The sequence below is a fragment of the Malus domestica genome, chromosome 09 (genome assembly GCF_042453785.1).
Source record: "Malus domestica chromosome 09, GDT2T_hap1".
In the NCBI taxonomy this organism is placed as follows: domain Eukaryota; kingdom Viridiplantae; phylum Streptophyta; class Magnoliopsida; order Rosales; family Rosaceae; genus Malus; species Malus domestica.
Genome location: NC_091669.1, coordinates 6,382,252 through 6,404,629, shown reverse-complemented (window position 1 = coordinate 6,404,629; position 22,378 = coordinate 6,382,252). Strand labels below are relative to the sequence as shown.

Below are 22,378 nucleotides of genomic sequence, written 5' to 3'. Positions count from 1 at the left end.
AGATTTAACTACAACGGTACAAACATTAACGAACATTGCTAGAGACGTGAGAGTAGCCAAGTTGGCTAGAACTCCCTCCTCTGTCCTCAAGTTCAAATTCTCGTACACGTAATTCAGATACTCCAAGTTTAGATTTCGTGCTTGTGAATTAGATTAAATTATCGCTCGATGGAATACAAACGGGTGGGAAAATGTAAAGTCTATGTTTGAACCCATAACACTTGTCTGCCTATCATGGTACTCGGTATGGTAGGGAGAAATCAGAATTAGTAGAGGAAGAAAAAACTATTCCATAACTTCAATTCATGGCCCATCAGGATTAACAATGTAGGGAAGTGAAAAATGGTGTCAAAGGCCTAAGACTAGAAATAAAATAAAACAGTCGATTAGGGCAACAAGGTCGTTGTAGTATAGTGGTAAGTATTCCCGCCTGTCACGCGGGTGACCCGGGTTCGATCCCCGGCAACGGCGTTCATTTTTGCAATTTTTTTATATAAAGCAGCAAAGGACATAACAACTTTAACCCAAAAATTTTAAACTAATAACAAATTATCAAATACCAATTTATTTGCGGAAGCTTACAAAAACAAATATTGACAAATGGTAGATTCCCATGAAACCCTTCGTTATCTCTTAACTTTGCGGGCTCAATTAAATTAACACAATATTATCCCTTCGTTAACTCATAAATTCAATCTTTTCACCACCCAAAACAAAAACATCTAAATTTCCAAGGATGAATTAGTTTCATCTAACCTCTTTTTCATGTAACACTAAATAAAGTGCAAGAGGTAATTATTAGTTTGATAAATTGCGTGTAATTTCAGTACATAAATATGCTACATGCAGTGGTGGATCCAGAAAATAATATTAGATGGGTCAGTAAGAATAGTGCTCACAACGTGCAAATTTTTTGTTAACATAAATAGCATGCATATCGTCATTTCATCGAGTATTGGTAGGTCTGAAGTCATTTGGAAAGACATACTGCACATCTATAATGTCTCATTTGCGTGAGTAACTAACATGTTTCAAGGCTGCTCCCATATAAATGCTTAACAAAGAAACACACTTATATTGAACACACTAACAATGTTTGATATCATTGCATCTCATTAATATGTTTGTCCAAGAATGATAATGCTTTGTTATTGTTTGAGATCACATTTCATTTACTTTGCATTTTTGGATAGTTTTTTACTTGTTTCTTTTTTTTTCTGCCTACAATTGTAATCACAATCAACAAACAAGCCAAAGGTAAATAATATTATGAATAAACTGTAAAGGGGCAACACCTCTCTAATGCATTTTATCAAGCAGTTGAAAGTCATATATGAAAGGCAACTCCAACTTTTAAAAGGGCAACATCCAAGTCATTCAAGGACATTCATCGAAGTTCGGAGGGTCAACATTTAAGTTATATGTGGACATTCATTGAAGTTGAGGGTCAGCTGACCCATCCTGCCCCTCAATGCATCTGCCCCTGGTTACATGTATCGTTGTAATTAAATGATGCAAGTGTAAGAAATATTCTAAATTTATCTATATTTTATAGTGACTTTATGTATTTTAAGTTTATCTCAAGATTCGTAATAACTAGTATTTTACCATTCTTCGTTTAACCTACTACAAGTTGATAAATTTTATTTAAAATATATCATTCAAAGTGGTGCTAACATTTTCACTTGGGTTCGAAGCTTCCCACCCCTTTCCTTCTTCTCTCCTCAAAACCCAACTCAACTATTGACAAAAGAATATATATACTGTAATGACATTGACATACAAGAAAAATATATAACCATCGAATGATGATAGTATTAAAGAGTAAAAAATTTAATGCAATATTTTTTGTGTGTTTGACCATAACCAAGTCATCCCTCACGAGGGCTTTTCAGTAATTCCACTCCAATATCTCACAGAGCCCCCTGATATGCCGGCACATGAGCTCTTTTGCTTTGCCGCCATTTCGAATGTGGTGGTTTGTTTTTGTCTCATCTGTTTCCCAAACGTACGCAGAGAAAATCAAATTCTCAAATCCTCCATTTCTCACACACACAAGTCGTCAAAACGCTTCTCTCTCTCTCTCTCTCTCTCTCTCTCTCTCTCTCTCTCTCTCTCTCTTAAAAATTACAGACAATGAAGAATGATCAAGTGGTAACAGACCAATTCCACAAACCCAGAAGACCCAAATACCGGGAAGTAAGCTCTCGGTTTCTATCGTCGCCAACCACCGCAGAAACCACCACGCTCCCATCACCGAACCACCCCATCTCGCCGGTCCGCCGCAAACCCAAAATCGACGATTCGGGCCCCAACCGCGGACTATGGCCCTCCTCAATGTCGTCGCACAAGAAACTCGACACTCTCGCCGACCACCTCGGAAACGACGGGCGAGAAGATCGAATCGAACGTAAAGGTTCAATCTTTGACAGACAGAGGAGCTACAGAGAGTTTGGTTTGTTGGATAATCCGAAAGAAAACGCCAAAGAAAATCACAGACCCATTTTTGGTGGGTCAATGAGATACACTGGAAAATTCAGTTTTCCCGGAAAATCTAACTCGTCGTCTTCTTCTACTTCGTCGTCTTCGAGCAAGTTTTCGAGCAATTCAAATGTGGCTGCTCCTCGGAGATTTTCAGTGGACGAAAATGCTCTGCATCAGAAGTCGTCTCGCCGAATTTCGGATGCTCTTGATTCGGGATCGGAGTGCAGTGACGGCTATTCAGGGATGACCATGGGGTCTCCAAATGTCGGTCAGAGTGCTCGAAAATCGGGTGTGGAGGTTTCTTCTAAGTACATGAATGAGATTACCTTAAGGCATCGGAGACGGACATCGGATTCTAACATCGCAAATCCGATATCGGGAGACAAGTCTCCGAAGCTGAACAAATTCACCATTAAAAATGTGATCAGGAGGGCTCATTCGCTGACAGCGACCACACAGTGGGCGCTTTCACCGGGAAGAACAGGGTCGCCGACGATGTCTGTGGAGAATAAGGGAGTTCAATTGTCGTCTTCGAGCATGAAGCCTCCTATGAGTCCCTCAAAAACCAAAGGGGTGGAGAAGTTGCTCAACTTGGGGTTGGACTTGTTCAAGACTAAAAAATCTTCTTCTTCGCCGTCTAGTGTGTTGGTGAGGTATGGTTCAGTTTCTTCGGGTTCAAGTATGACAGAGATGGGTCATCAGCTTCGGTTGCTTCATAATCGAATCTTGCAGTGGCGGTTTGCGAATGCTAGAGCTGATGTTGTGAATCAGAACATAGCAAATCAAGCACAGGTATGTCTCGGCTCAATTAGAAGTGGAAGCACTCGATATAGAGTTATATTTAGTTCGGTCAGGTTTCCGATGAAAGTCTTTTTACATTCTTAAACATTTTGTAGATCAATGTTTTATATGCTTGGGACGGTTTGATGAAGTTGCAACATTCCGTGCTACAAAAGAAAGTGAAGCTACATAAAGAAAAGCTTGACATGAAGCTGAACTTTATACTTTATTCCCAAGTGAGTAGCAAACTACGATACATACAGATTTTCGTTACAATATTTTATGGTGTATAGACGTTTGGATTGATCCAAACGAACTTGTGTTAATATTGTTGTGCCTTGGCCCGTTATCTCACCAACTTATAAACCAACAGTTGAACAATTTAAAATACAAGAAATAAAGACACCGAGAAATTTACGAGGTTCGGCAAAAACCTGCCTACGTCTCCGGAGATATTACTCTTCACTATGAGAATAACTAGTACAAGATACACTTGAGTTAAATCGACATAACCCAAACCCCAATCCCTTGTACCCTCACAGAATTTTCCCAAGAGTCTTACTCTCCCCAAGAGCTTCTCACTATCACTCTATATTTTCTCTCACTTGTGTTTTCCTTTGGATGCTCTCCCAATCCTCACAATCGACAAGCTCACTCCATTTTGTGTGTGAAAAATGCCTTCACTTATAGACATGCACCATCAATTATGTCAACCACAAAACATGCTTCCACAAAACATGCTTTCAAAGTCCACAAAGTTGAGAGGAAATGTTTGCCAACTCATAATTATATGAGCCAAACACAACAATCTCCACCTTGGCGAATATACTGTGCAAAAATCCTTGCACCCATCACCAAAGTCCATTGGCCTTACGTACCAGCATACACACCCTGAATCAACCTCGTTGGTCCTGTTCCGATTCAGTCACTGCCAATGCATGTGCAGCTGCTGCAAGCTAAAAATCACCATTTAGCTTCAGACAGGATCTCGACATATCCTCGTCTCCTCCAGCAGGTTTTCCTCCTCTTCATTGTCTGCAACCTGGAAACTCGTCAGCGCGCCCGTTTCCAGTAACAACCCATCGAGCCAGACAAAATTCCCACACTTCCTCCTACCTCATGATCATCTCATCACCTGTGAATCCCATAGCTCCACCTGTTGCAAAACCCTTGCAACACTTGAGACTAAACATCACCAGGAGAAGTGTTGCTTCGAGTACCTAGAGGGCATACTCGAAGTCTTCCGCCACAAAATTGCTACAACCCGGACCAAGATCATCCTTTCTTTTTCTCAAAGGACAATTTTTCTTTTTATGCCCGAATTCTTTGCAGTTGTAGCATTGTAGACCTTTGCCTCCGGAACCGGATTTGAACCTGTTGTCTCTCTCAGATCCTTCTCCCAATTTTCTTCCACGATTCCAACCTTGAACAGCTAAAGCAGTCTCGTGCCCACCATCAACAATGGTCTTCTTCTTTTGTGTATCATAAGACACCAAAGAAGCTTGCACCTGCTCCAAACTTACTGTATCTTTTCCATGCAGTAAGGTTGTCACAAGATTTTCATACGAATTTGGAAGTGAGGTAAGAAGTAAGAGGGCTTTGTCTTCTTCCTCAACCTTAACATCAACTTTCCGCAATTGATCCAAGTATCCGTTGAACTCATTCATGTGGTCCATGAGATTCCCACCTTCATCCATCTTCAGCTTGTACAGTTTCCGCTTCAAATGCAACTTGTTGGTCAAACTCTTAGCAATATAGAGTTTTTCCAACTTCTCCCAAAGTGCAGGCGCAGAATCTTCATCCATAACATTATTGATAATGTTATCAGCTATACAGTGTCGAATCGTGCTAACACAACGCGCCTCCAGCTCCTCCCACTGGTCATTTGTCATTTCTTGAGGCTTCCCATCTTTTCCCTTCAAAGCTCTAGCCAAGCCTTGTTGAGTCAAGACATCCTTTACTCTCATCTGCCAAAGAGTAAAACTGCCTTTCCCATTAAACTTCTCAACTGAAAATGACATGTTTGTAGTCATCATGGTGAATAAAAAATTTGAACCGTCAATGAACCAAAGCTTCCAACAAAGCTCTGATACCAATTGTTGTGCCTTGGCCCGTTATCTCACCAACTTATAAACCAACAGTTGAACAATTTAAAATACAAGAAATAAAGACACCGAGAAATTTACGAGGTTCGGCAAAAACCTGCCTACGTCCCCGGAGATATTACTCTTCACTATGAGAATAACTAGTACAAGATACACTTGAGTTAAATCGACATAACCCAAACCCCAATCCCTTGTACCCTCACAGAATTTTCCCAAGAGTCTTACTCTCCCCAAGAGCTTCTCACTATCACTCTATATTTTCTCTCACTTGTGTTTTCCTTTGGATGCTCTCCCAATCCTCACAATCGACAAGCTCACTCCATTTTGTGTGTGAAAAATGCCTTCACTTATAGACATGCACCATCAATTATGTCAACCACAAAACATGCTTCCACAAAACATGCTTCCTCAAAACATGCTTCCACAAAACATGCTTCCACAAAACATGCTTCCTCAAAACATGCTTCCACAAAACATGCTTCCACAAAACATGCTTTCAAAGTCCACAAAGTTGAGAGGAAATGTTTGCCAACTCATAATTATATGAGCCAAACACAACAAATATGTGACTAATTTGTTTGTGATTTGCGTAGCTTAAGCCGTTGGCGTCTTGGGGAGATATGGAAAGGCAACATACTGCAGCAGTGTGCAGGATGAAAGAGTGCTTGCATTCTGTTGTTTGCAGGGTGCCCCTCGTTGAAGATGCAGAGGTAGGCCAAGGGAAACTGACCCTAAGCTTTTGTCTTCGGCAAGAGAGATGTGTTTTAACAAAACTGAGTGCGCATGCAGGTGGACACTCAATCTGCTTCCACTGCTCTTCGACATGCTTCGGATCTCACAGCTTCCATTAAGTTGTTGCTTGCTGGTTTTTCGCCATTGGTATGCTTCAGTTGCTTTGTAATGTTGTATACCCGGGATTCATGTAATGTTGACTTACATTGAAGCCAATTCTTGAACAGGCTGAGCAAGCTGCTCCTTTACTATCGCAACTAGCGGAGGTGGTTGCACAAGAAAAATTGCTTTTAGAGGAGTGTATTGAGCTTTTCCGAAACATATCCACGCTAGAGGTAATAAACGGACGCTAACTCTTTTTCAATCAAGTTCCAAACTACGCCTACTAATGCTTAATGTCATGTGACCTGAACCGCGCAAAACTCGGAAAACTGACGTTGATTCTGATTTTATACGAACAGATTGAAGAGACGAGTTTGAAGTGCAGTATTATTCAGTTGGAACTTTGGAAACATGAACAAATTAATTAGCAGCAACTTAGACAAAATATATCATGTCATGATTCGCAACGAAGTTATGCATCACGGGCGCTAAGTGACATCGTATATCCTAGAAATTGTTGGCTTGGAAGATGATTGATGCATGAAACTTGCCTTTGTAGTGTATATGTTATTGAGAGACCTAACCCAGTCACAATTTAGTTACAACAGTAAATAGTTAGTTGTGGTATTTGTGTAATTAGTTGTAGAAGATAAGGTTACTTATATAAAGAGTCTTAGTGACTATATATATCTCAATGTACTGTCAGTTAAAAGATAATGAGAAATATCTTCTTCAACATTTCTACATGGTTTCATCGCCATAAGCCTACCGGCATTCGATCCTCCATTTCTTCCGCTCTACTTCTCTGATTTCTGTTCAAATTGATCAGATTTCTTCAGTGATTTGGTATTCTGATCCCTGTTCTTGCTCTGTCCTGGTGGCTTTTGTCTACAATTTCTTTCAATTTTGAGTCGGTGATACATCTGAGTTTTCTTACAATTTCGTTGATTTGGGGCTTTCTTGATCGATTTCTCTCTCTCTCGATCGATTTCTTGATCGATTTCGTGATCGATCTTGTGTTTTCTGTCTTTGATTCTTCCTCCTCTCTCGCATCTTGCACTTGTATCTCATGGCCTCCCCCTCTGACTCTTCGTCTCCGTCGCCAAACCCTAATTTCTCTGCAAATCCTCAGACCTCGTATATGTCTCTAACGATCCAAAATATTGGTAGCATGGTGCCTATCAAGCTCAAACGCACCAATTACCTTCCATGGCGTGCGTTATTTGCTCCGATCTTGCGCCGATACAAACTTCTTGGCCTCGTCGACGGTACTGAGCCATGTCCGGCTCCCCTTCTCCCTGATCGCTCCCTGAATCCAGCATTTGAGCAGTGGTTTGAAAAAGACCAAAACCTCTTGATTTGGCTCAACTCGACTTTATCCGAAGATCTCATTCCCTTCACGGTAGGGGTGTCCACATCTCGAGAACTTTGGCAGAAGCTTGAACAACGCTTTGGTGGCGTCTCTGAAGCTCATATTCACCAGCTTCGTTCTCGTCTTCAATTGATTCAAAAAGGATCTCAATCGATCTCGGAATATCTACAGCAAATCAAGGAAATTTCGGATTCTCTCAATGCTGCTGGCGCCACTGTATCTGATCGTGATCTCATTGCTGCAACGCTTCACGGTCTTCCTGATGAATTTGAGTCCTTCATTGACTCCATCATGCTGCGGTTGTCTTCTACTTCTCTTGATGAATTGCATGGTCTGTTGCTGACCAAAGAGCTTTCCCTGGCTCGTCGCAAGCACACTCTGTCTCCCACTGCTACGGAGCCCTTTCAAGCTTTCTCTGTTCAGTCTCAAGCACCTTTGCTCCCAACGCCTTCTTCGCAGGCTTTTGCTGCATATAGTCAGCCTCTTCAATCTTCTTCTCGGTATAATTCTAACAGAGGCCGGAACAATCGCAATTTTTTCCGAGGCAATCGAAATGTCAGTAATTCACGAGGCAACTCCACTGGTACTTATCGTACAAGTCAGCCTCGTACCTTTCATCAAGGCTCCCGATCTAACAACCAAGGTTCTTCATCAAATCACAAGAACACCTGTCAAATATGTGGTTCCACCAGCCACGAAGCAATTGATTGTTTTGATAGGATGAATCCTGAGATCTTTGGACGGGTGCCACCAGCCAAACTTGCTGCTCTTTGTGCTCACTACTCATCCAAACCATCCCCATCTTGGCTATTGGATTCTGAAGCCACCTCACATATCACGAATGACATTGCAAATCTCTCTGTTGCCTCTCCTTACACTGGTGAAGACAAGGTCTATATAGGAGATGGTAAAGGTCTGCCTATTCACAATATTGGTATCTCTTCTTTAGATACATCTCATACTTCCTTCAAGTTGCGTAATGTCTTACATGTACCTGCTATGAAACACAACTTATTATCTGCCTATCAATTTTTAAAAGATAATAATTGTGCCTTGACTCTTGACTCTGATGGATCCACTGTAAAGGATCGAGTTTCGGGGAAGACGCTTTTGCGGGGACGAGTTGAAGATGGCTTCTATCCTCTTCAAGGCTCTAGTCATCCCACCTCCTCATCACCCTCGGCTTTAATAAGTGTCAAAGCTCCTGTCCAAATTTGGCACCGAAGATTGGGTCATCCATCTTCCTCTATTTTTCGCAAGGTTCTTTCAGGAAATAAGCTTGTCGTGCAAGGCAAACCTGCTGGTGATCTTTTCTGCTCAGATTGTGCTTTAGCTAAGAGTCACAAGCTTCCTTTTGGTTCTGCCAGTTCTACAAGTACTCACAGTCTGCAACTACTCCACTGTGATATTTGGGGTCCTGCCTCCATCACTTCTCCTAGTGGCTTTAAGTACTACTTGTTGCTTGTAGATGATTTCAGTAGATATAGTTGGTTATTTCCATTAAAGGCAAAATCTGATGCCTATTCTACTTTTGTTGTATTCAAACAATATGTAGAAAATCTCCTTGGAAATAAAATCAAAATTTTGCAGTCAGATTCAGGGGGTGAATTCATTGGTGCTCAGTTTGAGTCTTTTCTTCACACTCATGGTATTATTCATCGTTTAACATGTCCTCACACTCCTGAACAAAATGGCTGTGCTGAAAGAAAACACCGTCATATTGTGGAAACTGCCCGCACATTACTGGTTGCTTCTAATGTTCCACATCTTTATTGGGTGGAAGCTTTTTCCACGGCTGTGTATCTTATTAACAGGTTGCCAATCTCTGGCCTCTCTACATCTCCTTGGGAATTACTCTTCTTCAAGCCACCTGATTACTCCAGACTCAAAGTCTTTGGCTGTCGATGTTTCCCGTGGCTCAAACCTTATACTCATTCCAAGCTGGACGCTAAAAGCAAAAGCTGTGTGTTTCTGGGGTACAGTTTACAGCACAAAGGTTATAGATGCCTTGATCCAGTCACTCATCGTCTCTACATTTCCAGACATGTGCAGTTTGATGAAGCAACATATCCGTTTCAGTCTTCTCCTACCATCCCTGGTCTGTCTTCAGACTCTGTTACCGCTCCCATTGATCTGCAGTTCTCTGTTTCTCAACATCCTGGTGTTCTTCCTGGCCCTTTGGTTCCAGATTCAAGTCTACACGTTGGCCATACTCCAGAGTCCATTTCTCCTACTGCTGCTCCAAGTACAGATTCTCTGAATAATGCATCTGTATCTTCTCCTGCAACAACTATGTCCCTGCCCCCTTCCAATACTCACCCCATGCTCACTCGCTCCAAAGCTGGTATCTTCAAGCCCAAAGTTTATGCAGCTACCAAACATCCTCTTCCATCTGATATTGACTTTATTCCATCTACATATCTGCAAGCATCCAAACATGCTCATTGGAGATCTGCCATGCAAGATGAGTTTAATGCATTACAATTAACAGGCACCTGGACCCTTGTTCCTCCATCTTCCTCCTACAATGTGGTTGGCTGCAAGTGGGTGTTCCGAATCAAGAAGAAACCTGATGGTTCTGTTGAGCGCTTTAAAGCTCGTTTAGTTGCAAAGGGGTATCATCAACAGGAAGGTATTGATTTTCAAGAGACCTTCAGTCCTGTGGCTAAACCAGTCACCATTAGAATCCTTTTGTCTCTTGCTGTGCAGTTCAATTGGTTTCTAAATCAGTTAGACATCAGTAATGCCTTTCTTCATGGTGATTTGAAGGAAGATGTGTACATGCAGCAGCCTCCCGGTTTCTCTAATCCTTCTATGCCGCATCATGTCTGCAAATTAAGGAAATCCCTTTATGGTCTCAAACAAGCCCCTCGGGCTTGGTTTGACAAACTGTTTCAAGCTCTTCTTCAGCTTGGTTTTCAGCAATCTTCCTCAGATGCTTCCTTATTTGTTCTCCCAGGTCCTACTCCAGTCATGGTACTTGTGTATGTAGATGATATATTAGTCACTGGACCTGACTCTTCCTTATGCAGTCTCTTCATTCAAAATCTCGGTACTATTTTTCCAGTCAAGGATTTGGGTCCACTACACTACTTCCTGGGTTTAGAAATTCATAGATCTTCCACCGGTCTCTTCCTCCATCAAACAAAGTATTTACTTGATCTTCTCCGGAAAACTAATATGGCTGGTGCGAAGCCTTGCTGCACTCCCCTTGGCTCTAACAAATTGGATCACAGTGGTCCTCTTTTCTCTCATCCCACTGAGTATCGTTCCATTGTTGGTGGTTTACAGTATTTGACATGGACACGTCCAGATATTTCGTTTGCTGTGAATCAAATCTGTCAGTTCATGCATGCTCCTCGAGACCAACACATGCAAGCTGCCAAACGGATTCTTCGTTATCTCAAGGGTACTGTCTCTGAAGGTCTATGGTTCAGAAAGGGTACCACTAATCTCACAGCCTTCTCCGATGCAGACTGGGCTGGCTGTCTCTTTGATCGCCGTTCTACTAGTGGTTACAATGTCTTTCTCGGGTCCAATCTTATCAGTTGGAGTGCCAAGAAACAGGCTACTGTGGCACGGTCCTCCACAGAGGCGGAATACAGATCTCTAGCTCACACTGCAGCTGAACTGACTTGGATCTGTAAAAATTTTCGTGACCTTGGTTTTCCTCTCTTTCAGGCTCCCACTCTCTGGTATGATAACATTTCAGCCATCTCTCTTGCTTCTAATCCGGTCTTTCATGCCCGAACTAAACATGTGGAGATTGACTATCATTATATTCGTGAGTTGGTCTTAGCTAATCTCATCAAGGTTCACTTTGTTTGTAGTCAGGATCAGCTTGCTGACATACACACCAAGTCTCTGTCCAAAAGTCGTTTTGCTGCTCTCAAGTCCAAGCTTCCTCTTGTTTCTTCAATTGATCCCAAGCTCAGCTTGCGGGGGTGTATTGAGAGACCTAACCCAGTCACAATTTAGTTACAACAGTAAATAGTTAGTTGTGGTATTTGTGTAATTAGTTGTAGAAGATAAGGTTACTTATATAAAGAGTCTTAGTGACTATATATATCTCAATGTACTGTCAGTTAAAAGATAATGAGAAATATCTTCTTCAACATTTCTACATATGTGAGTATAAGCTTCTGTAAATGAGCAAGACAATTTTGGTCATTATCTTATTGAACATATTCTTTCGTGTAATCTCATTTTACTTTACGTAGATAAGGCCTTCCTCTTATGTTGCTTATTTTTGTATCTTATTTTGTTTTTATGCAGCTAGAGGCGGCTAAGGACTATCAGAAGAGTAGCATGAAGTGGACTTGCATTGCCATAGTTATATGCACTTGTGTTATTGCCATTCTTTTGCCTATTTTGCTTCACTCAGTCTAGGCACTAGGGCTAGAGTACCAAGAGCATCTCCGATGTATACGACAAAAGATATATGTCAAATGTTAATTTGATGACCGACGTTCTAATGTTAGATTTTTTCTTCCTCTAACCCATATATTTTTTTGTTGTTGTAAATGATATTTGTAGGATCCCATTTTAAAAATGAAATTGATTAAAAATAAATTTTCAAGATTTATAATTAGTGCAATTGGACCCATACAACGTAATAATTAAAAAATTTATTTCATATGTCAAATTTGGCAGGAAAAAATTCATATATCAATCCACGTGGGATTGTCATATCGGTTAGAGCTTCTTCCTGTTTTCAAATTTAATTACATGACATTCTACTTAAGATTTGACATTTTTTTAAAGATGGTCTGTTCAACTTCAAACATCAATAAACACTAGTATGTGCTTACACACAAAGTGTGTAATTTTTTTATTTTAGTTGTTAAAATTGAAGGAGAGAGGAAGACAGTGAGGAAGAGGGAGTGAGGAGAGAGGGAGAGAGGTTGTCTTTTATTTATTTATTTTAAATTTTAAATTAGAGGTAATAAATTTACATGTAGGTAATGTTAAAAAGAACAATAAAATTTTGTTTTGTGAAATTACTTTATTATCCTTAACTTTTTTGTTGTGGAAAAAAATAAAAATGTCCTTTCATCATTTTTTTAGTTGATAAAGAGAGTTTAATTAATGTAATTATAAATTACTGTTTTTAACTTTTTTGTTGTGATAGAAGATAAAATATATTTTTACCATCTTTTGATTTACAAAAGGATTTCATTAATGTAATTTTAAATTAGATAGGCCTGATGGGTCAGTCCTGGGCTTAATATTCTCGTTAACGCCAAAACGACAGTGTTTCCGCCCGTTTAACCGTTCATCAAATGATTATTACCCGTAGCTTACTAGCAAAAGTATTTGCTCGTATTTTTCTTTCTTCTCGCTCTCCCTCTTCGTCTCCCTCTCTCATCTGAAACCTGAAAGCCATGGCCTCTCTAGCGGCGGCGGCAGCTCGTCAACTTGCAACTTCAAGTCGCATCTCCACCACGAGGACCTCGTCTCTGACTTCCAATCTAATCCACCGCCGTGGCCTCGCCGGCGCTGCTGGTAAATCCCAAATTTTCAGTCTTGTGTTTTGTGCATTGTAAATTTCCGATCTGATTTTAATTTCAATAAAAAAATGTAAAATTTGCAGATCACCATGGACCCCCAAGGGTTAATGTCTGGCAAGACCCGTTGAGCCCATCTAAATGGAAGGAAGAGCATGTCAGTCTCTCTCTCTCTCTCTCCCCCCATTTTTTGTGGTATTCGATCGCATGATTATATATAAATATATATTGTCGTGGTATTCAATTTCATGAAATTAGTTTCTTGTTGAAATTTAATGGGTTGTGATGTTTTGGTGCTTTTTTTCTAGGTTTTCATTTTTAGCCAATTTTTTGGAATTGAAAACCATGAAGAAAAAGCAAGAATCTTTATGGCTTAATGAACAACATGTAATCAAAAGAATGGATTTTGGTTATTTTGGCCCTTATCCCCCCAATATTAATGAACCACATTTCATTTCATGTTTTATAATTAGATCAAAAGTGAACATTTTTACAGCTTCGATGTTTACCGATTTCTCTTGTGATGAAACGAGTCATGATTTTCGTGGAATATAGAAATTCTAACAAGAGGATTTTAGCTATGGATTTGTGCTTTTACACATTACTTCGTTGAAGTTCATTTGTGTTGTTCTTGAACCACTAGTATAATAGAAATTAGTCGGCACATAAAGTTTTGAACTTGTCTTGACTGGATTATGTACTTTTTCAGTTCGTAATTGTATCTCTGTCTGGCTGGGGTCTACTCATCTATAGCAGTTACAAGTTTTTCTCTGGAGGCAAGAAGGAAGAGGTACTTCGGATTTCTTTCACCCATTATGTAGTGATTTGTTGTGGTTGGGTACCGGCCTAGGCGTTAGACATGCAGAGCAACCTTTTTTTTTTGATTGAATGAGCGCTGTTTTCAATTGTTTACAGTGGCTCCTGGTCATTTTTTTTGGTGCAATCGATCAGATATGCATTTGTATAGATTTTGTTAACTGTGATGCCAAAAACTTAATTTGAGCACTCAAGTTGCATCTCCCACTTCATGCTCTTACAATAAATGGTTATCCTACGTTCGCCTCTTCATCGTATTTTTCTTCCTTGTACGTTTTTGGCTGTAGGATAGAGATGGCTTGGTATTAAGTTGTTAGTGGTTCGCTTCCAAGAAAATTTGCAAAATAAACATCAGATGATATTGAACCATGGGCAACAGGCTTGTTTACAATCTTCAAGTTGTTCACATATGATCACTTGATCAAATTATCATCCGGTGTTGCTTTGCTCCTAATGCCTCACATAGAGCTATCAATCAATCGGGTTAGGTGAATTTAGGTTGGGTTGTGTTAGTATAGAGTGCTCTATTCTGTGGTCAAGCTCCATTACATTGTGCCTTTTTCAATGTGTTCGACTATGTTGGCTGGGACTGTCATAGTAATTCTAGCATCAGGGAGGAGAAAGAAAAAATGGGAACTTTAACGAAAATCTTCCGGTACTGTTCATTTTAACGAAAAACCACATTTTTACACTAAAAAATCAATTTTGGTACTATTCATTTTACCCTTTATTTTGTCCTTATCGTTAAAACTCAAAGTTTTCAAGCCCTTTTCATTAGTTTTCCTAAGAAAAAATTGGTTTGAACTAGGTCGACGTCACTAGAAGTGGCCTAGGTATTTTAACGTTCCATTGACGAGTAACTGATGCTACTCTTGTTTGTTTTGGATTGTGATTTTAGCTCTTGCTGACTAATTCTTGTTTCTTTTCAGAAACTGGTGGAAGCATCGCACTGAGGTTTGGAGCATTAGATATTCCCAGAACTTCTTCGAAATAATGAGTTTTCTTGGATATAACGTGTCGTCATATTTCATTTTCTTTGTCAGCAAATGATTTCTGATCAGTCTGAGATTGATACATTGAAAACAAATCGAGGTTAACGGCTTTGTTGGGAGTTCATGTCCCCGTTCAATTGTGTTCGTTTTTGTACTCACTTTTATGATTCGATGCAGTAATGTTCCATGTTTCAATAATATACTGACATCCTCCTCCCTCCCTAGTTCAATTTTTCTTCTGCTATCTTTCAAGGGCAGTTTATCTTATCATGCTCTTGAGGAGTAATCCAATCTTACCCTTAACTTATTCTTCATAGTTTGTAATTTACCGTTTCGTCGATTTTGCCTGAGTTTCTTGCCCTTCCTCCGCATCCCCCACGGCAATGTCTCTCTAGTATTTTGGTAACTAACGCGATAATTAAAGTTTTTGTGATCGGGTTTTGCTTGTGGTGAAGCGATCCATTCATTTTCTTTCGTTCTGCAATTCGTTTTCTTGGCACTTCTTGACAAACCGTTATCCTTGGTTGTATTAGGGACGATTGTTGCTAAATACAACAGCTCTCTAAGCTAAAACATGCTAAACGAAAGCAGAGGCCTGACACTCTTTTTGCATAGAAGTCTTGCCAACTTGTTAAATCCGCTAAAACTCAGACTCGTCGATTTCCTCCCTGTACTCTTCTTTATCTTCTTCCAAACCGGAACCAGATTCGTCAAAGATATTATCATCGGTCGCGTCTGTTTCTTGTTCCTCCGCATCCGCAACTTCCAAATCCGAGTCCTGTGGATCGGCAGTGTTCATTTCTTCATCACTATCTTCCAGTTTCTTGGTATCCTTGCTGTACAGGTTCTGTTGTTGGATGCTTCTGGCTTCGTGCTCTTCCGACTCTCCAACTTCAACTTTTTGTTTTCTATCATTATGTGTTACGCTGTCGAATTTACCATTTACTTTGCTTGTGTTGACGCGGGCAAGCTTGTTCTTCAGCTCTTCGGTGTTTTCAGAGTTTTGAAGCTCCAAACCTTTGACATCTGACGAATTAATGAGGTGATCCCCTGCTAGTTTCCTGTTTGAACCTGCTTCATCTTCTCTTCCCATTAACCCAGCCTGATCATCTTCGAAGAATTTTCTGCTTCTCACACTTCCCACTCCGTCGTTCTCAAGATTTCCCCTATTCTCCAGCCTCCTGTTTCGAGTCACTAATCTCCATTTCTTCTGTCTGTCGCCACCTTTAGGAGTCGCATAAAGTTTCTGCTTCTCGCCTGGTTCAGAGTTTTCAATGTTTCCAACATGCCCGTTTCTTGTGATCTTATTTTCTTCACCATCATATACTTCATGATCAACATCTTTCCCGGTCGTGTTGGTAATTGTCTCAGCCTCACTTGCAATATTAGTTTCTTTAGCACCAGTGACAAAACCACCATCTTTTCCTGTTGTGTTAGTAATCTTCTCAACTTCTTCTGTGCCACCATTCGTTTCCCTCCTATCAGTTTCTCTCTCTCCATTCCCAATTTGATCTTCTCGACCAATGGACTTATTCCCATTTCCATGCGCACCTGAAATTGTTTCCGCGATGTCCTTGTTTCCGGTGGATTCCTGCAATCGATCACCCTCTTCTTTTTTCTCAGCGATCTCTGTTTTCTCTTTTCCCGACACACTGTCATACATTATCAAATTTACAAGTGAATTTGATGGATCATCAGTGCTCACCGACCTGACCTTAACCAGATCTTCAACCTGGTGTTTCAGATCCTCAATTTCAGCTTCCTTGCTCTTCAAGGTTTCTACCAATTCCATCGCTTGTGGATTTCCATTATCGGCATTCAGTTTCAGTCTCAGCACCTTGATTTCACTTTGCTTCTCCTCGAGCACAGCCTCCAGGGTCTGTAGTTCCTCTTTAAGCGAACCAATGGTGGATTTCAGCTCCGAGATTCTCCTGTCAAGCTCCATCTTCTGGGTTCTAATTGGGTATAGCTTTGCTTTAATCTCTTCGTTCTTCCTTCTCAATTCTTTGGTGTAGTCTCTCTCCGTCTGCGATATTAACCAATTAACAAAACATTACTAAATATGTATAATCTAGTTAAGTCACACACTTGGTTTGTGCTGTGTTTCATGATTCAACAACTTGTTTGTGTAAATGCATTCGTGTGCTCATTGGGAAGAGATTCATGGACTCAATCTTCTACGTAATTTTTTTTTCTTTCTGAAACAAGCGATATTATGGGAGGGGGAGATTCAAACTCGGAACCTTAACGGAAAAGAATTGAGCTACAAGCCTCTTGCAATCATCCACATAATTAGATTAGTCTGCACTTTGAAATTCCACACTTATAAATGATTTTTAGATGACTTGTAATTCAAACAAGTAACCATTCTTGAAATCCCCATTACATCTGCTTCAAATTTAAGATTCCTATTAGTTAGTTTTAAGGGTTTTAATCATGGGTAGAAGCAATAGGTCATTGAATAAAAGAATAAACAATCATAAATTTAATCATCGCACTTTGTCTTCATCCTTCAAACATAATGGACAATTAGCTGGAGTCATCACTTTTTAACATTTGATTGTAGAAATGATATTTAATAACGATGACATATTAGTCGTATATTGACATATCTATTGACATATTAATGATATATCGATAACATAACGACCACACAACGATGACATAATGATACCTGATCATTTTTACAACTAATGTCAAAAAGTGATCATTTCTGCTAAATGTCCTAAAATAATTGGTAACTGATTGAATAAGTAACGTCACAAGCACATACATGTGAGTTTGGTCAAATTAAAGGGTCGGTTTCTTTAGAATATGTAGACGTTTGAAAGTGATTTTAAAATAATTGAAAATGTTTTTAGACACACCAAATCGCTTATATTTGGCAAAAAGAAAAAAAGTAAAAATTCTTCTAAGTTTAAAAAAAATACTTGAAATATTTTCTGAAAGAAACACTTGTTATGTGCTTGAAGTACTTTCGTTAGGACCACTTCAAGTAAAGTGGTTTTTAAAGAAGCATTTGCAAACACAACCTAGGGTCATCAATCTTTTTCCTGGGGTTAAAATGCTTAATTTTCAATGGCTTCTGGTTCTGCATATTGATATTGAAACAACAAAACAAATGCATGCAAATTGAAAGCTAAAAACAACTCTCAATACATCACAAAAGCCGTTTTCGATTATCAGAAAGCGCTTTTAGCTATTTCAGAATAGAATTATACAGAAGTGAGTTGCACGTAGTCCCTTTGGAGACACTCGGCTTCGGTGGTTGATTTAGGGATGTAATTAAAACTGAAATAAAAAAATTTGAGTTGAGAAAGAGAGACAGATAGGGAATTAGACCTGGAGGAGGTGGTGAAGGGAAAGAAGGTCGGAGTCTTTCTCTTTGAGGAGGAGGTTGAAGATGCGCCGCTCCCTGAGCTTGTGGAGGAGCAACACTCCGAGCAGCGCTGCCCCGAATGCCAACACCAACATCAATCCATATGACTTCCCATTCCCTCTGCTGCCGCCGCTGCCGCTGCCACCACTTCCATTCCCCTTGCTGTGATTGTTATAAGATCCCATTCCCATCACCCTCAATGGAATATCTCCCTCACTCTCCCTCTCTAATTAAGTAAGAGGGTGGTCAGAGTGTTTGCATGTTTTGGTTGCTTGCTTGTCATCTAAAATTGACCCTCCAACTAATCTAGTACAACTCTCTCTTTCTCTCTCATATAACTCACAGAGAGGAGAGACGAGAGAGGAGAGAGAGAGCGGAGTTCACAAGGACGAAGTGTGAGTGAGGAATCATGGGAACTGTGCTCAGGGCACTGATATTCTGGAAACTCTACTCTTCTTTTTTTATGACTTTTTTTTTTTTTTTATTTGAGATTTTCCATGTTTCCGTTTCTAAATTACAAAGCTGTCCTTTTGTCTTGCAAAAATATATGCTCGTATGAAAAATATTTTTAAATGATTAAAAGCATTTTTTTTTAAGAGAGATAATTGGTGATAAGGTATGTTTATCTATTTTTTTTTTGGAGCCTGAAATGCCTCACAAGTCTGTCTTCCACACCAGCAGCAGATTTCGAACCGAGACCTTTAGTTTTTAATTTTAAGAAAGCCTCGTAATCCATCATTTACTACTAAACCACCAGCTTGTGGTTGACTAAAAGCGCTTTTAAATAAAATACTTTTGGAATCAATTTTTTGCATAAATATTTTAAATGCTTTTAAAACTTAAAAAATATTATAAAAAAAAAACTCTTTCGATTATTTAAACGCATTATCCAAACGAGTCACACTATGTCAATATGTAGATGGAAATTGTTTTGATCCAAAATTATGGGGATTGCCATACTTTTTTCCCACAAAAAAATTGATTACTGAAAAATAATTTATGCAACAAAAAAAAATTACAAAATATTATGACAGATAAAAAACCACACCAATTATTTTTGTCAATAAAGAATCCCAAATTATTGAATGTAAATTGTAAGGTTTCAATTTTACTGGAAGTCCCTATCACCTTGGATTCCAAATTGGGCTAAGGCCCACCACCTTCCAAAACCCGATCCAAATTCACAACCCGCCACAACGCCACTACCGCCAAATCCATTCATTGGCGAGCAGTTCTTTGCACTGTCGACGGACGCTTCCGGGGCCAACACACAAAGGTAACTACTTCACCGTATAAAGTTTCTACCTTTATCTGTTTTCCCTCCGAAATCGCCTCCCATGGCGGATGACATCTTCGGCGAAGATTTTCTGAATTTGGAAGCGACCCACCAAAAGGAAGGTTTCGAGGAAGGCTACAGAGACGGCTTGGTCGCTGGAAAGGAGGAGGCGAAGCCGACGGGTGTCAAAACCGGGTTCGAGGTGGGCGAGGAGCTCGGGTTCTACAGGGGATGCGTGGATGTTTGGAACTCCGCGATCCGGGTCGACCCAACCCGGTTCACGCACCGGGTACAGAAGGCGGTGAGGCAGATGGAGGAGATGATTGAGAAGTACCCGATCATGGAACCGGAGGACGAGAGCGTCGGGGATGTGATGGAGGCTCTGAGGTTGAAGTTCCGGGCGGTTTGTGCTTCGTTGGGTGTGAAATTGGAGTATAAGGGGTACCCAAAAGGTGCTTCTGAGGCTACGGAGACGTCATTTTGAGAGGGTTGTTGTCGTTTTGGTGGAATTAGGGTTAAAGGTGGAAACTTTGGTTATGGGGGAGTGTTAGTGTTCTTGATATGTATTGAAATTACTTTTGGTTCTGGTGTGTGACTACTGACTAGTTTTGTCTAAATTAGAATACAATTGTGCAGTTTTTTCGTCTTTTCGATTTGTTAGTCATTTGTTTGTGGCATGTTATGAATTCTGTTGTGTTCTACTTGTTGTGCAAGAAATGTATCAGCAGAGCATGGTTTATTTCAAATTTCGGTTTTGTTGAGATGCTTTTATCATCAGCCACTAGTAGCTACCCGAACTTGTGGCTAAGGTTAGATGAGATTGTGATCAGATAAGAACAATGGCCACATTGTTTTTTGGTGGTGTCTATTTCGTTATCGTAATCTGTAAGGTTTTTCTGCAGTTGGTGATGAGCAGGAGGGAGAGAAAATGTTGAAGTCGATGCTTGGTTGCTGCAAGGTTTACATATCCGAAAGCAGAAACAGGGCAGCGCTGGAATCAGTCGAACGGGCTGCTAAGCTTTTCTCGGAAGCACCGATTGTGAATAAGTTCGAAGATGAAACGTACAACAGAGTTGGTTACACACTTGTCTCTACGTTGGCTCCAAAGCCGTCTGTAGATCCTAGTCCTTTGAAGATGGCAGTGCTTGCCATGGTCAAGGCTGCTTTCGAAACAATTGATCTCGAGTCACATTGTGGAAGTCATCCGCGGCTCGGAGTTGTGGATCATATATGCTTTCATCCCCTTCTCGGTGCTTCTTTGGAGCAAGTGGCTGGTGTTGCAAACTCTTTGGCTGCAGAAGTTGGCTCTAGTCTTCAAGGTTTGCTTTTATTCTCTTCTTTTCTTAGGGTTAATGCCCCTAAGTTGCTATATACAAATTATGTGATAATTTAGAAACAGTCGAATTCGAACAATATGCGACAGTTTACCTAATATATGAATTGCTAATATCTTAAATATGGCCTGCAGTTCCTACTTTTCTCTATGGAGCTGCCCATGAAGAGGGAAGAACGCTTGATTCAGTCAGAAGAGAGTTAGGTTATTTCAAGCCGAATTCTAGCGGAGAACAATGGGTTGGGGGACCGAAATCAGATTACTTGGCGCTGAAGCCGGACAAGGGTCCCCCTCAAGTGACTCAAGGAAGGGGTGTCATTGTGATTGGAGCAACCCGGTGGGTTGATAACTATAATGTCCCGGTCATCTCTACTGATATTGCTGCTGTTCGTAGAATTGCAAAACGAGTGAGTGGCAGGGGAGGCGGACTTGCTTCGGTCCAAGCCATGGCACTTGCGCACGGTGAATCCATCATCGAAGTCGCTTGCAATTTGTTGGAACCAGAGAAGGTGCGAGGAGATAGGGTTCAACTTGAAGTTGAGAGGCTTGCAAAGGAAGAGGGTATGAGAGTTGGGAAAGGCTACTTCACTGATTTTTCTCAGGAAAGATTAATTGAAAGTTACTTGAAGTCGGATTTCAGTACAAACAAAATGTGTTTCTAGATTGTAAAAGCACTTTTAATGTGCACTAGGACACATATTACTCCTAATAAAAGTGCTTCTAGCTTTTTTTTTTTTTTTTGTCTAGAAGCTCTCTTAAACAAGCTCTTAGTCACTGTCGATTACTTACATCCCGTGATGAGACTTATAACTTGTTTGGTTGAAGTTTCCCCATCCATCGTTGTCAACACAACATCCAAACGTTGGTTACTTTCTATTTATTTTTCAATTAACTTGAAACTTTGTCATTGTTCTTGGTGTGTAGATAGAATCAATGTATCTTATTTCTTAATCTTATATATATTTTTTATAATATAATTATGGAAGTTGTATTTGGTGCTTCATGATTTAGTACATCATCCGACAAAGCATGGCAATTATGCATATCCATATATTTGATTCGGTGCACAAATCCTTCATCTATTAGTACATGACAACATTCTGAATGGTAGTTGAAATTTTGTGAAAGAATTGTATCTTCCTTTTTCTCTTCTTTTTTTTAAGAAAAGAAATCAACTGGTGATGGAGCCATGACAATTTACCATTTCAGAAGTCACTCCAATTACGGACTTCAAATTCAGGATCAGTTGTATGAACTGCAGACTTAGAATTCGCTCCAACTACTGGGATGTGGAAAAAGCTCAGCTTTTATAGAACGGTCCAGAGATGATAGGTCCTTTTTCTGAGAACCTGTGAGGACCTCCTTTTTCTCACAAGCAAAAAAAAATGGGAAGAATGGAGTCGAGGTTGAGCCATCACCACAAAGGAATATAAAATAGAATGGTGCTATTAGGAGAGCATTAGATATGAAACCCAATTAAGAGAAGAATGGTGCTCTCGA

At 40.1% G+C, this 22,378-nt stretch overlaps 5 protein-coding genes and 1 non-coding gene across 8 annotated transcripts; 5 read left to right on the top strand and 1 right to left on the bottom strand.

The window, feature by feature from the left end:
* Window positions 1–399: 399 nt before the first annotated feature.
* TRNAD-GUC (transfer RNA aspartic acid (anticodon GUC)) lies at window positions 400–471 on the top strand. Its single transcript has one exon. It is a non-coding gene; the product is annotated as a tRNA-Asp (tRNA).
* Window positions 472–1,986: 1,515 nt separating this feature from the next.
* Window positions 1,987–4,339, top strand: LOC103409098 (QWRF motif-containing protein 3-like). The gene is made up of 3 exons (XM_008347918.3): window positions 1,987–3,276; window positions 3,381–3,500; window positions 4,211–4,339. The coding sequence occupies exons 1-3, from the start codon at window positions 2,137–2,139 to the stop codon at window positions 4,337–4,339; spliced, it is 1,389 nt and encodes a 462-aa protein (XP_008346140.1). The 5' UTR covers window positions 1,987–2,136.
* An 8,496-nt stretch (window positions 4,340–12,835) lies between these two features.
* Window positions 12,836–15,088, top strand: LOC103442539 (uncharacterized). Its single transcript, XM_008381341.4, has 4 exons — window positions 12,836–13,080; window positions 13,169–13,239; window positions 13,792–13,872; window positions 14,828–15,088. The coding sequence occupies exons 1-4, from the start codon at window positions 12,960–12,962 to the stop codon at window positions 14,849–14,851; spliced, it is 297 nt and encodes a 98-aa protein (XP_008379563.1). The 5' UTR covers window positions 12,836–12,959; the 3' UTR covers window positions 14,852–15,088.
* A 302-nt stretch (window positions 15,089–15,390) lies between these two features.
* LOC103442538 (uncharacterized) lies at window positions 15,391–18,787 on the bottom strand. The gene is made up of 2 exons (XM_008381340.4): window positions 18,233–18,787; window positions 15,391–16,916 (listed from the first exon to the last, which is right to left on the bottom strand). The coding sequence occupies exons 1-2, from the start codon at window positions 18,458–18,460 to the stop codon at window positions 15,531–15,533; spliced, it is 1,614 nt and encodes a 537-aa protein (XP_008379562.3). The 5' UTR covers window positions 18,461–18,787; the 3' UTR covers window positions 15,391–15,530.
* Window positions 18,788–19,190: 403 nt separating this feature from the next.
* Window positions 19,191–21,613, top strand: LOC103442537 (formiminotransferase cyclodeaminase-like protein). Of its 3 annotated transcripts, XM_029107948.2 has the most exons (4): window positions 19,472–19,545; window positions 20,274–20,354; window positions 20,448–20,864; window positions 21,014–21,613. In XM_029107948.2, exons 3-4 carry the CDS (start codon window positions 20,474–20,476, stop codon window positions 21,538–21,540), a joined length of 918 nt encoding a protein of 305 aa, XP_028963781.1. In that variant the 5' UTR covers window positions 19,472–19,545; window positions 20,274–20,354; window positions 20,448–20,473; the 3' UTR covers window positions 21,541–21,613. The 3 variants fall into 3 exon arrangements, with proteins under 3 accessions (XP_008379560.1, XP_028963781.1, XP_070661282.1); XM_008381338.4 differs by lacking the exon at window positions 20,274–20,354 and having other exon boundaries at window positions 19,191–19,545; XM_070805181.1 differs by having other exon boundaries at window positions 20,274–20,864.
* On the top strand, window positions 19,607–20,291 carry LOC139188108 (uncharacterized). Its single transcript, XM_070805182.1, has one exon. It carries the CDS (start codon window positions 19,607–19,609, stop codon window positions 20,027–20,029), a length of 423 nt encoding a protein of 140 aa, XP_070661283.1. The 3' UTR covers window positions 20,030–20,291.
* Window positions 21,614–22,378: the final 765 nt, after the last annotated feature.

What these genes read in the sequence shown, in the direction of transcription:
- LOC103409098 (XM_008347918.3), top strand. Translation starts at nt 2,137, where the DNA reads ATGAAGAATGATCAAGTGGTAACAGACCAATTCCACAAACCCAGAAGA. An exon ending in ACATAGCAAATCAAGCACAG is followed by an intron (nt 3,277 to 3,380) that starts GTATGTCTCGGC and finishes AACATTTTGTAG; the next exon opens with ATCAATGTTTTATATGCTTG. An exon ending in ACTTTATACTTTATTCCCAA is followed by an intron (nt 3,501 to 4,210) that starts GTGAGTAGCAAA and finishes ATGCATGTGCAG; the next exon opens with CTGCTGCAAGCTAAAAATCA.
- LOC103442539 (XM_008381341.4), top strand. Translation starts at nt 12,960, where the DNA reads ATGGCCTCTCTAGCGGCGGCGGCAGCTCGTCAACTTGCAACTTCAAGT. An exon ending in CTAAATGGAAGGAAGAGCAT is followed by an intron (nt 13,240 to 13,791) that starts GTCAGTCTCTCT and finishes GTACTTTTTCAG; the next exon opens with TTCGTAATTGTATCTCTGTC. An exon ending in CTGGAGGCAAGAAGGAAGAG is followed by an intron (nt 13,873 to 14,827) that starts GTACTTCGGATT and finishes GTTTCTTTTCAG; the next exon opens with AAACTGGTGGAAGCATCGCA.
- LOC103442538 (XM_008381340.4), bottom strand. Translation starts at nt 18,460, where the DNA reads ATGGGAATGGGATCTTATAACAATCACAGCAAGGGGAATGGAAGTGGT. An exon ending in CCCTTCACCACCTCCTCCAG is followed by an intron (nt 16,917 to 18,232) that starts GTCTAATTCCCT and finishes TTAATATCGCAG; the next exon opens with ACGGAGAGAGACTACACCAA.
- LOC139188108 (XM_070805182.1), top strand. Translation starts at nt 19,607, where the DNA reads ATGGCGGATGACATCTTCGGCGAAGATTTTCTGAATTTGGAAGCGACC.
- LOC103442537 (XM_008381338.4), top strand. Translation starts at nt 20,474, where the DNA reads ATGTTGAAGTCGATGCTTGGTTGCTGCAAGGTTTACATATCCGAAAGC. An exon ending in AGTTGGCTCTAGTCTTCAAG is followed by an intron (nt 20,865 to 21,013) that starts GTTTGCTTTTAT and finishes TATGGCCTGCAG; the next exon opens with TTCCTACTTTTCTCTATGGA.